Genomic DNA, 13729 nt, shown 5'->3' on the forward strand with positions numbered 1-13729 from the left:
CTACTCTCGAAAACAAGAAAGTAGGCCATGCTAGAAGAACGTTAAGTCCAAAAGCACGCGTAAATCAACCCCAACAGTTGTCCATCCATAGTCTAGAAACCAACGACGCCATGATTCAGCCGAGGGTAAGGAAAGGATGAGAGCACTAAAATTCGGAGAGATGAACGCCCTCGCACCGCCTATACCCCTTTTGAAGTATCATACCGATGAATCCTTCATTAACTCAAGGCTATGGGTGACTTCTGACCGCCCTACCTCTACCCTCAAGCGTGGCAGAACGATGCACCAACAAATACTACTACCACAAAGACCATGGCCACTGGACCTAAAATGATGCCTAGAAGAAATGATTAAAGAGGGGGATTAAAAGAATTCGTGGACGACAAGAAGACCCTAAGGGGTGAAAATGGAAACAAGGAGGAGCAACCGCCGCACCCTCCTTGGGAGCTGCCCCCTGCCATGATAATTGTTATGGTGCATAGGGGATCTTTTGCTGCCCGCAATATAAAAGGGAGATTCGTGAACTTCGTCGTTATGAAAATGCGACAAACAGTGCACAAATAGTCACAGAGTAAGCCCACAAGGGGATGACTCTCCCTACTAGCGTAATAGTGTAAACATGAGTTGAATATGTGTTGGTGTAACTTATGATTCATTTTTCTCTCTCCTTTTTATTTTCCATCTTCACAGCTTGTCTCCTAGTTGTTGAAGTAGCAAGTCTAGCATTTAAGCATGACTCCTGGATGAGGGTATAAATACCACCCCCACTCGAAGGGTTTGCAACACTCGTCTAAGATTTTCAGCCATTCCACACCTGAGAATTTTTGGTCAATCCAGTAAAGATCAAGATTAGTGATGACTAATGTTTGGTCTTCTGAAGTTAAATTTGTTCGTCTTGTAGTCATGATAATCGCCAGTGGTTCAAATGAGACTTGTGGGTACCAACCATAATTTCTTCTTCAATTCTCCCGCTAAAGGTTCAGTTTATGCATTTGAGATGATTTGACATTATGTTCATAGCTCTATCAGTGTTATTTGGCGAAGTTCAGCTAATAATAATTCAGCATTATCTACATACTTAGCTAGACCAAACTAAGCAATCAAGCCCTGGCAGTGGACCCTGTCATATGGTTCCCACCTGCCTGTAGCAATAGGAAGTCTCTTCTGCAGGATGAAAAGGAAACTATTTTCAAACACTAGAATGGATTCTCCAATCCTGAGGAGGAAACTCAAGCCTAAGTGTCTCAAAGGATGGATAGGTTGAATTGAACCTTGCTGCCTAAGATTTGGCCTGATGTTGTGTATCACACTTCATTGATTTCCGCATGTAGGATGTGAATGCAATGTCCCCCCTTCAGCTGCAAATTACAAGTTATACATGACTCAAAGTACAATAAATTTGACATATTTTTACGCTCCAATTTGGGGATCATGTTTTTACTTCAAGGATGGAGTTTCCAAAAGAAGCAGAAGAAGCATACCGAAGAAGGGGACATCAGTGCATATTGAAAGATAAATCACATGTCCAGAGCAGATTTAAATTAGTAGCTCCACTTCTACATCACATGTTAACCTACAAGAGAAAAGGCTGAAAAAAAAGAAAAAGGAAAAAACAAGGACAGTCAATCAACTATTACTTTCTATTATCAACAACTATAAAGAATAGATGTAGGGTTAATGTACACAATATCTGCTTCAAGCTCATCCATCTCTGTAAAAGAAATAACCGATTAATGATTTACAACTTCATTCTAAAAAGAATTGATCTTCTAAAATTAAGCATTGGCCAAACCCCAACCAAATCTCAAACCCTCCATTAGCTTCTCCAAATGCTGGAATCCTTTTTCTGAAAGTATACCAATCTAAGTTCTTTATATCTATTCCTTTCAATACAAAGAGCACTATACAGAATCACCACAAAGAATCCAAAAAAACACCTTTCCCTTTTGCAAATGTATGAGCTTCAGAAAACCTACATCTATTTGGTTCAGGCATAATGACCACTTGCAGTATACAGAAGCTCACTTTCTATCACAGAATAGTCCATGTTTAGAACTGAGAAGAGGTATTGGGCACAGGATTCTTCACAATGAATATCTTTTGCAGACAATATACTCCAGCAAAGAGCAGCTGCAGCTCACAAAGAGGGAAGCTATTTGACGCGGAATTCATGTCTGAATATGGTCAGGTTCTGCGTGAACTTGTCTCTATTCTTTGAATCTAAGCTTCGATTGACATCAGCCATTAGTTTGTCAAAACAGAGGGAAAGGCGCTGATGCTGATCCACAGGCTGCAAAATCAGAAGAAAGTTTCTCCTTAAGGATCATTTAAAGGAAACACTTCCGCATCAAGGACAACATAGTCAACGGCTGTAATTTCTGGGCATGGTTTAGAATATTGGCTGATAGATAGGGTTCAGTATAAGCTAAACCATTTATGAAAATTTTATCAAAATAATAGATTAAGCTTTAACGTATTGGCCTATACATAAAACCGGATAGCATGAAAAAAAGATAGTAACCCCCTAACTTACATCAAGATGAAGTTTTATTGCCATTTACCATGAGAGAAGCTTAATATGTATATAGACACACACAAACATACATACATACTGAAATTTATCAAGGTAGTGTTCTTTTTGCATAATGTTGAGACACTTTTTTTAATCTTTGTGTGACACCAAATTAATCGTGTTCTTAACACAAATACTGTGATCCCAGAAATACGAACCAGAAGAAATCACAAAGTTACAAGATTTTGATACTCTGAAAGAAAGTTCACAAATCTTGTGCTTCTCAACTCTTACATGTGATTTTTAGTATCCTCTTTCATTGCTAAATCTAATGCAAATAAGGATGCTAATTTGAAGTTAAGTTAAAGTCTGGCCAGAACCTGACCAGCCCAGACAAAACTAAAAAGTTAATAAAAGCCTTGTAATAGTATTGGTGAAAATAATATGCACGTATTGGCCAATACTGAGCCTCTGGTAGCCAATAAAGTGAATCTCTTAATGACTAAATATTAACTAAGCCAATAACTTAATCTCCATCACATCCACAGATTAGAAGATTATTGTAGTAACAATGCAGGCAGAGCAAAAAACATACCTGTGAAGCCAAAATCTGAGCTTTTAGATCGGTGAAAATCTGCAATCCAATGGACTTTGAACTTTTAAAACAAAAACTAGAAAAAATGCACGTGCCATTATAGTAACACACGTATGAATGAAAAAGTTAAAGTTAGCTCAAGTAATACAGTAATTCATGCATATGGAAACATAGTTTTGAGATTGATAGGCTATAACAATGAAGACAACTGTCAGAACCAAATAGCCATATCCTATTGATCATAATGTGTAGAAATAAAATGTAACAGTTGAGTTAAGTACAAGGAGTTGAAGATATATGGGTTTTTGAAATTGAGTGATAGAAAACAAAGCAGATATGCACAGGTTTCCAAACAAACTCCTACCAAGAACAGCTGGAAAGATGAAGGTTAGGTGTTAGATAAGTTTAAATAGAATAAAAAAACTCTTCAGTTTGCTGAGTCTGTTGGTTTCTAATAAATAAAAATTTTAAAAATATAAAATTAAAAAATTAAAACCTGGTATTGTAGGTTGTTCTTCCCTGAAGATGATAGAGAGGAAGAGAGGTTCCTCTAGGTGGCTAAAGTTGGGTCAAAAAGGTGCTGAGTTGTTTTTGGAATCCATTAAGAGTGCTTTAGAAAGAAGGGAGATATTTCTCTGCTCCACAACTTGAAGAAGAGAGGTAATTTATACTGTTTGAAAATGACAAAGAACAACAGAACCAGATACCTATTGCTTAAGTTTTGCAGAGAATGGGACAAGTTTGTGATAGTCTTGTTAGAAGGTAGAGTTACCAGAGTGCCCTTGTTGGCCTTGAAAACTAGAGATAAAGTTCAGTAGAGAAGCTAAGTTCTCAGGTTACCATAGATAACAAGGGGAGAGAGAGATCCTGCTAGAGGCAGCAGAAGAGTAACTTCAATGCTGCCAGAGTGGCTTACTAACCTGAGAAACTTAGTTTGAGCTAAAAAAGGATGCAGTCAAGGTGATATGATCGGAAGTGTCTTTAATCAAGTTCTCATTTTAAGATGAAGAAGTGAAATTACAAAAATAGACATAAGTATATACACGTGTGTGTATGTGTGTGTGTGTACATACACATTAGTTCATAAATTAATACATTCATATGTACAGCTGTTTGTTTTTGCATGCATACATACATTAATAAATACACATGTTGATAGCATGTGTGTGCATGCATGAGCCCATGTGTTCATGAATGTAAAGAGGGGCAATCAAAATTTTGACTGAGGCAAGAGAACTTTCTAAGGAAAGTCCCTATTATTTCTTGACCTTTGGGGGTCCCATCCACAGTACCACAAAGGAAAATTCTTTTGGAAAGAATACTCACCTTAGTTGTGAACATATGCTTTTCTGTTTTTTAGGTAGTGAGACTAAACATAAAAAGCCCAAATAAGAAAAGGAGGCATGTCTGCACGAAGTGTGAGACTCGCACCAAAGAAAATGAAAGAGACAATAGGAAAATATTTAAATATATATATATATATATATATTAGAAGAAGACCTAAAACCTTAGTTAAATAAAAAAAAGATTGACCAAAACACAGAGAAGTGCCAAATGGGCAGAGAGCAGCAGATCAAAAGTGAAAAGAGAAGCTACAGCAGTGAATTTTACTTTATGTGCAGCCACAGTAATACTCGAAATGATTGCAGGGAAAACTGAAAAACAAAGCAAAATCCAGCACTCTCTTACATCTGAACCCTTGCCTAGAGTTATCTGGAATGTCCTACTAGTAACCTACAACTTCCCCTAGATTACAACTGAATAAATCTTTGACAAAGAACTTCACATGATGTGACACAAGGAAATTCACACACATAAAAGGTTAGTAGAGACTGACAAAAGGAAATGCAGTGAGCAAAATGCACATTATAGGCACTAGACCTTCAGGACTGGCCCAAATGGCAAGGTGTTGGGTGGGATTGTGGTAGGTACCAAATTCAAGTCCTAGTGGGAACAAAAAAAAGTTATTTACCTAAAAAAAAAATATATATATATATATATATATAAATATATACACACATTACAGGAACTACAGTTCATCACAAATAGCCCAATCAAAAAGCTCAATTATTTTCAGAACTGAGGTTCTAATTCTGCCACAAAGACTTTAATTCTTCCGCTGGACTGCATGTTTTTTTCTTCAACCCTATCTTTAACAAAATGATGACACACATTAGCTGAGAACACAACCTAGTTATGCAGTCCATGCAAAAACTACCAGAGTTTGATAAGATTTACTGATTCTAATTTAGAATCAGCTCTTTGAAGTAATGATCAATAAACACCAGATGTGAACGCATGAGCAAATCAAATAGCCACAAGGAACTTGGAATTTAATATAACAATAGAATTTAATAGAATAAAGAAACAAACAAGAAAAACATGAAATCAGAGAGGTAGAAACTGTCACCTGCTCACTGATAAGAATTAAGCTCAGCATTGGTCTGCTGAGACTCCATTGGTTGCCACAGTCCTCAAATAAAACAATCTCAAATAGAGTCTTAAGTATCTGTATAAATATGCATAAAAAAAATAATTTGCATTAACAAAACAAAGACACAAGAAAACTTGAAAAAAAAAAATTGAAGTAAATATTAAAGAAAGGGGACAATATAAAATGTGACCAACTCCGATGTTGGTAAAAAGATTGAATGCATGAAGTGCATACTAACAAGAAGATTTAATCTAGGAATGCAATCCCGTTTTTATTATAAAGATTGAGTACAAAATTTGCATATTCAAAAGAAGATATTCTCAAACTCAATAACGCTCACTTCAGTTCTCAATTTCCTCTTATTAATTACTGTATATATCTGTATATACCTAAGCTTTCAATGATCTATTTCCAGATGTCAGAAGGTCACTCTAAATCAAGACAAATGTTGGGCAAGAAAATCCAATAAGCATTAAATAGAGTACATTATGAGGAATAGGAGTAGGAGAATACCAACTTGTGCTACCTCCATATCTGCAAGGTAAGTCCCATGAAAGTTCATGAAAAGTTTTAAAACAAAAATAAAAATAAAAAATACCCCACTCAGAAAATAACTGAGCAGCTCACATATAAAAGGAGTTTATTAAAGATTATCCATTATTCACTTAAACATCCTCTATCCAACCACAAAGGGCTCAAAGAACAACTTCTTTAAGCTTTCCTTTCAGATACTCAATTCCTCTAATACTTTCTGTTAAGTCTCCCGACATTAAGTAGAGCTCAGAGGGTCTGTACACCATTGTTCCCTCCTGTTACCCTTGATAACTTTCTCATGCCAGCTACAAATCATCTCTGACACCATCATCCAGAGCACTCAACAAAGCCCGAACAATGAGAATAACATGAGCCAGATTCTCAGATGACAGACAATAGACCAAAATGTGGTTTACTATATTCTGCTATTTGGCCCGTCTTCGATGCAATTCAGAAAAAATCTGGAACTATAAATTTTCAACAGCCTATCACTGCACCCTTCCATCCTGCTAAAATCTTGCCCTCTTGCCTGACCCCAATAAATAGCAAATGCATTTACCTCACCCCTAAGGATACTTTCTAATGTAACTTTTCTTAATAACCCATGTTTTAATCGTAAGATGGATGTTTTCTTAATCTACGTAGAATATAATTTAGAATATTGAAATAAAGCTTATATTCTAATGATTGGTGAAAAATCTTATAGCAAAAGAGAAAAAGGATTATGACCTTGCATAAGAAGTGATAAGAACTGCTTCACCACAAGAAACACGTAAGGTCTTAATTTCAAAAACATGATTCTAATCATATTATACAATAAAGTAAGAACTCTTTAACTTACTTCTGGAAACAAAGTGGGGCAATCTGCAATGTGCCGTGCAAGATTAACTGCAGCCGGTGAGGTGGGTGCCTCGCCCACAGTAATGTTGTTGAAATAGAAAGCAGCTAAACTATCAACAGCAGATGCAGACTGGCAAGAAAAAGATCAAAGTTATGGAACTCATATGATGGAAAGAAAATTTGGACAAGCAACAGGTTGTATTGAAGTACATGCTTATGCAAGAAATGCACTTCATGTGAAGACACTTGTAAATAATGAATGAAGAATGATGACCATCAGAAGTGGAGTGAGAATACATACAATAAATGATGATAGAAAAGGAAAAAGTTGCAATACAAATGTTTGTATAAATCCTAAAATATTGGCATGACACAAACCTGTGCTGAGATATTTGCATCCAGACCCTTAAGACCAGATTCAAGGGAACCAACTATATGCATAAAGGTGTTTGTATCCAGATTCAATATAAAAACAATATGGCTGTTGAATAAAACCTCCAAGAATGCAAAGTAAGCCCTCGTCAGCTGCAAATAGAGAGAAAATTGTATAAAATTTCCTTCAAATCAATATTAACAACAGAGCAAAAGACAAAGAACACTACTATATTTTTAATCCTCTGGCATGTTTGGAAAGTAAAACAGGTCAATCCCAAACAAAATGAGGAACCAAACACCATTAACTTAGACAATCCAGCTTGAAACATCACAACAGATAATTTTACATTGAACATGCTATATCCCAGGAACTGTTAAAGAATTTACGACCTCAAAACATGTCTTCCAACACTACTTTGACTTCAGGCTAGCTGACCAGCATTATGCTCTTCATACAACACAAATGACCTATAACCTGCACTACTCCTTACCTAAAAAGGATATCCCTTCTCCAAACCTTATTTTGATTTTTATATGAAAAAAAGAAAAAGAAAGAATAAGCATCTCCAGTGATCTGCAAAGAAATCTGAATGGATGTAGATTCCTATGAAAATATTTTATGTAAAAAAAAAAAAAGAAAGAAAAAAGAATAAGCATCTCTATTGATATGCAAACAGATCTGAATAATGTTGAAGCATTATATTATCAATATTAATGTTAGTTTGACATATATTGTGAGCCCATACTCTCACAACTTAAGCTTTTTGGAAAATTGCTGGCATAACCTGGTGTGAAAGTTATGTTCAAGAACTTAGATTTTGAGTCTCCTGTTGTTGTCCCCGTCTATTTATCTGTAATCTATACCTGCTGCTAATTCATCTCTCCACATGCCCCTTTTAGGGAAGTGGGGAGGAAAGACCAGAACACAAAGATGGTGAGAACATCACACAAGCATGTGTGCACATTTACACAGAAGAAATCTACAATGGAGGAGTGCCCTGTGAATTTTTTTGTGGGGCTTCATCACTTTATATTCAAAATGACGGTATGATGGAGCAGTACCCTGTGATTTTTTGTGAGCTTCATCACCTTATATTCAAATAATAGATCTATTTTCCAAATCTAAACAAGGTGACCAATCACAAATGTCATTAATCAATGGTGAGAAGAAAAATTCGGCTATTTAGTCCCTTTCAGTGATCATGCAACTCTAGTGCACATCAAAATAGAAATCAATACATTTAATGATCTAGATAAATAATGCACATGAAGTTTAAACTAGGCCACTCTAAAAATTGACCTGAAAACCTCAACTGGTTAGGACTCATCACAATATGATATGATTCTATGATCTAAGGCAGTACTATTCACTGGAATTATTAAAACCAAGGATGGTGGACAAACCAAACACACAAACTTAAATACAAACGAGTTTTTTGTAGAAAAAAAAAATTAATGGTGTATCCATTTTCTTAAACTAAAAATTTGATGCTAGATGAGTTTCTACAAATGAAATCTATTCTAAAATGCTATCCAGAAATCATATTTGTGCAACAATATGCTGTAGCTGCATGTCCTACATACCTTCCGAAAAGCCAATATATCAGCCAAAGGAATTGAGAGTGTCATCTTTAGAGCAATGTCAAGGGCATCAGAAAGTGCTCTATCACCATATAGTTCAAACACACCAAAGTTGACATAGTTTCCAGCAAGAGCTGTCATTTGGTTAAAGACAACAATAAAATTAGCCAATGATTTACATCTTTATGGTAGGTCAGAAAATATTCTACCAAATATAACGGAGAAATGACACTATACAATCTAGCATGCAAAATCTCATCGAAAAGAAGAAAAGGAAGAGTATGCTGCTCCAAAAAAGACGTAGTAAAGTAAAAATATATAAATAAATAAATGTTTGGCTCTAAGCCTTTCTAAAAGATCATCCCATGATGAACTTAATTAGGAGGCTGAAAAAAGGAACAACCAAACTCCCAAAAGATATCAAACATTTGGCAAAATCAACCATCAAACTTCTGTAGGCCTCTTTCTTTCTTAGTCTTCCATCATATGACAACCGTAAAATCTTCCCCCACTAAAAGATCATAAATCCATAAAGCTTTGGCTTGCAAAAGGCCCTCCAATAAGACTAAAATCTCAGCCATCCTGGAAAAACCCTCTCCAACAGGTTTAGAGAAAGCTCTCACCATGGTGCCATGATGATACAAGCAATCAACTAATCTCTAGCTGCCTTGGTTTGCCCATAAAACATCTATACAATTTAGCTTGACAAAACTTACTAAAGGTGGTAACCATACAAGAAGCATCACCTTAGCCAACCCCATGGACCACATACTAGGATCCAATCAGAAACATAAGGCTCAAAGGAGTACATGCAAAGACTTCAGTAATAAAAGTCCACAAAGAATTAAAGGAATAATACAAATGTCATCCTATCTCTAAATTCTTCCATTTACCCACAAAAACCCTTGCATTTCTTTCCATGTAAATGGTTCAAATCAAGGTGTGGCTAGCATTACACCAAGAACCTTACCTCTAGGAAGTCCTCTAAATTCCTTAAGGTTATGTTTGGTTCCTAGAAGGTGTTAATGAAAAAGATTTTCCCATATTTGGTTTTACATTGGAAAATATGAAAGAAAATTAAATGCAATTAAAATTAGTTAAGAAACTTATGTAATAAGTAAAATGAGTTTGAAGAAACATATAAAAATAATTTATTGACTTTAAATCTAACTATTATTTTCTTTCACTTTTCTTCTACTTTTCTTCTCTACATTCTTTCCCTCATATTCCTCAAATTTTCCATGAACCAAACACAGCTTAAGTGAAGTTACCAACATCTCCCCCACATTTCTAGGTGAAACTCAATCAATTCCAACAAGTACCACTAACCCTTACTACAATGCTAATGCAGCTAAGCAAGGTAATAAAAAATTAAAATATATCAACTGATTCACCACTCCCCCAGCACATGACACGTCACTTCAAACAAAAGATATTTTGGATATCTCTCTTCAAAATGGCACTCTTACATCCAATGGTTTCAATTACAGAACAGAATGTTGTAGTTAAACAAGCAATGCTAATGCCAAGATGGAGAGATTTCAATGTCAACAAATGACAATTCTCCTGAAGCCAAGATATGGCCCCCATCCTGATCCCATAATGGAAATTTCTCAATGCCAAATGGTATGTTTCCAATATTGTATCTTAGAGATGATATGAAGATTTTAAACATGCAATGATTAAAGAATGATTGCAAAGTTTTACCATTAAAATTACTTATGAATACATTATTATTATAATCCTATTACATGAGCATGATAAACTGTCTATTAAAATGTTCTTTGAACAGTTTTTATGGTTTAACTATTTTAGTCTCAATTCAACATGTGGTTCCTTTCATGTTTTCCAAATAAGGTTGCCAGGGATCCTAAATCATGAATGGTAATGGCAGGTGAGAGTTGTGGAAGCTCCAGGACTATCAATTGTTGGACACATCGTCCACCTTTCCTTTTTTAGTTGTGGCTTCAGTTTCCTGTCTCAGACTGAGATGTTTTTGTCATATTTAGTTCAATATGTACTAGGATGTTAATTCATTCAGTCATTTCCTTACAATAATGTTTAAAATATCTGTTATGGTACTTTTTAGGGTAGTGGTTGGTTGGCCGATTTGCTTGTCCCCTTTTGAGCTTCTTGATATAACTAATTTTGACACAACAAATTGGTTTTCAACAAATATGATGAATTCCACCTAGTAAACATTAAAAACCAGAAGGTACTTACCTCTTGAAAGAATTGTTAAAGAAATCCATATTCCCTTGTATTTGTAGGCATAAATGTCAGCAGCATTTGGAAGAGATAAAATCCTTGACCCATAAGCAACGATTAATTTGCTGACTTCCCGGAAAAGAAGTATCCCGTTAGGAGAAGATGAGTCAAACGTTAATCGTTGGGCTTTGTTTAAGACGAACTCTGCCATGAATTTTAATAATGGGGTGGTAACCTGCACCATTTAGTCATACAAAAATGTTGCACATTGAGCCAAAAACGCACAAAAAAAAACCCAAAAAAAAAAAAAGGAACCAAAACCAAAAAACAAAATCAGAAGCAAATAAAACAAAACAAGACCACTAAGTTTGTCTAACAATATGAATGAAGCCAAAATACCAGAACACTAAAAAGGATAAAACACAAAAGAGAAGAAAAATAGTACATAAAACATAAACAAGATTGGAAAACAATAATAAATTGTTGAAGATTCCAGAAGTTTAGGAATTAGCTTTATTCTACTTTAGTGCAAAAATAGTTAGGATCATTCAGTTTCATTTATTTGTATTTGAAAAAAGTTTGTTCCTAGTTTATAAGAAGTTAATAGTAGAGTTTGTTAGTTCCTATTTTGTAGCTAGAATTCAGCACAGAGTCATATATAATTAGGCATATGCACTCTTACTTTTCCTTAATAAAATTTTTTCATTCTTCTCTTAAACTAAAATCATGGTATCAAAGTTGGTTCTTTCCAAGGACCATTGACTTGTTTGCAATCTGGTTTCTTCACCAGATTATAGAATATCATTTCTCCATTTATTTCGTCTATTTGGGATGATTTATTGTTATAGGAGGAGATGTTGGGCATAACTGAAGATGAAGTTTCTGAAGACAACATGAAGTATGATAAACACTGCTAACACGAAGTTTTAGAGATCCCTACAGATCACCTCATATCAGTTGAATGGACAAAATTTCCTTCGGTGGTCTCACTCCATGAAGCTCTTTATTACAGGAAAAGGAAAAATGCGTTATTTGACAGGCTCTTAAACAGCTCCATCAGAAGATGATCCGGGTTTTCCATTGTGGTATTCAAAAAACCCCATGATTATGACATGTTTGATGAATTCTATGGAACCTGACATTAGATAGCCCTTTCTCTTCTTGTCAACTGCAAAAGAATTGTGGGATGCAGCAAGTGAAACCTACTCGGATTTAAGCAACTCAACACAAGTATATGAGATCAAGACGAAGATTCGAGAGACCAAAGTGTAACAATGTATTATAGCATCCTAAAAAGTTTATGGCATGAACTAGACATGTTTTATGACCTTGAATGGAGTTCTACTGTTAATAGTGCTTGGTTTAAGAAAATGCTTGAGAAAGAAATAATATTTGAATTTCTTACAGGTTTGAATAAGGAATTAGATGAGATTTTTGGACCCTTCTTTTTTTTTAGGCAAAAAGAGGACATGTATTAAGGGCACCTTAAAACAAGCGAAACAAGTACACATGAAATATACAAACAAAGAGTAGTAAAGACGAAAAGGTAAGGAAACCTTCTCTTTACTAGGAACCCAACCAATCTACAAATCTAACATAGAAAGAGTGTGGTCCTCTAGGTACACCTTAGCCTAACTCACAAAAGTATATAAAAAAAGTAGATTTAATCGCTTGATGAGATTGCTCCACATCATTGAAAGCCCTTCTATTCCTTTCCTCCCAAAAAGTTCACTACAAGCACAAGGGAGCGGCCCTCCACGGTTCCTTTTGTTTGTTACCCACGAAAGAGCCATGTCAACCCAACAAATTCCTTTTAATTGAGGAATGCAAAACCCCCTCCACACCAAGAAGGAAGTAAATCAAACTCCACAACATTCTTGCTTTGGAGCAAAAAAGAAGCAAGTGATCTATGGTTTCCTCCTCAAATTTGCACAAATTACACCTATTTGGAAGATTCCAACCCCTCCTCTTTCCAAAGTTAGACTTCTACCCCATGTCGCTTCCTAGGCAAAGAAGCTGACCTTCACTGGAGCCCAAGTCCTCCACACAATACTGAACAGAAAAGGATCTCTAGATCCACTAGAAAAGGAGCAATACAGAGATCTAACGAAGAACCTACTGTTCTTGGAATCGTTCCAACTCAAATCTAACTGGGTACAACATTCATGGACATGTTGATGTAGGACAACCCTAGGATGGTTGCCTACACTCAAGGGTAGGTGGGCTAGGGTTTTATTTTTAGGGTGTAAGGAGAGGACCAAGGAATAAATTTTATGGTAGAGAAAATTATAAGATAAAAAATAGAGAGAAAGAAGAAACAATGAAGAAAAGATGGAAAAACCTTAGAGTCTCACTAAGGCCTTCTAGGAGTCTCACCTAGAAGAAAATCAACGGAGTCTCACCATTGAGGGTTGCAACCTTGCAATGAAAGAAAGTATAACATTATTCATCAAATTCATTCCTTTGATTTACATTGATTAGCCTATTTATAGGCTTCTCTAAGAAATCCAAAGTCTACTAGGACTCTAATAACCTATTATGATTCTAATTCTAATTCTAATTATAACATCCAGAGTCTACTAGGACTTTAATAACCTATCATGACTCAAATTCTAATTATATTATAACTCAACTAGCTAATCCTAATTAG

At 35.4% G+C, this 13729-nt stretch overlaps 1 protein-coding gene across 10 annotated transcripts in view; it reads right to left on the bottom strand.

The window, feature by feature from the left end:
• Window positions 1–1617: 1617 nt before the first annotated feature.
• LOC100254054 (uncharacterized) overlaps window positions 1618–13729 on the bottom strand; it is a 57107-nt gene continuing 44995 nt past the window's right edge. For 9 of the 10 annotated variants that reach the window (XM_010647242.3, XM_019217694.2, XM_019217695.2 and 6 more), the window contains exons 24-30: window positions 11095–11314; window positions 8875–9005; window positions 7294–7440; window positions 6917–7045; window positions 5518–5616; window positions 3108–3146; window positions 1618–2290 (exon numbers count right to left, since the gene is read on the bottom strand). In XM_010647242.3, coding sequence (XP_010645544.1) covers window positions 2153–2290; window positions 3108–3146; window positions 5518–5616; window positions 6917–7045; window positions 7294–7440; window positions 8875–9005; window positions 11095–11314 — 903 coding nt within the window. In that variant the 3' untranslated portion in view covers window positions 1618–2152. Of the gene's footprint in view, window positions 2291–3107; window positions 3147–5517; window positions 5617–6916; window positions 7046–7293; window positions 7441–8874; window positions 9006–10777; window positions 10817–11071; window positions 11315–13729 lie in introns of those variants that run through there. The other variant, XM_019217698.2, reaches the window with a different exon arrangement.

The sequence above is a fragment of the Vitis vinifera genome, chromosome 13 (assembly GCF_030704535.1).
Source record: "Vitis vinifera cultivar Pinot Noir 40024 chromosome 13, ASM3070453v1".
Lineage (NCBI taxonomy): Eukaryota > Viridiplantae > Streptophyta > Magnoliopsida > Vitales > Vitaceae > Vitis > Vitis vinifera.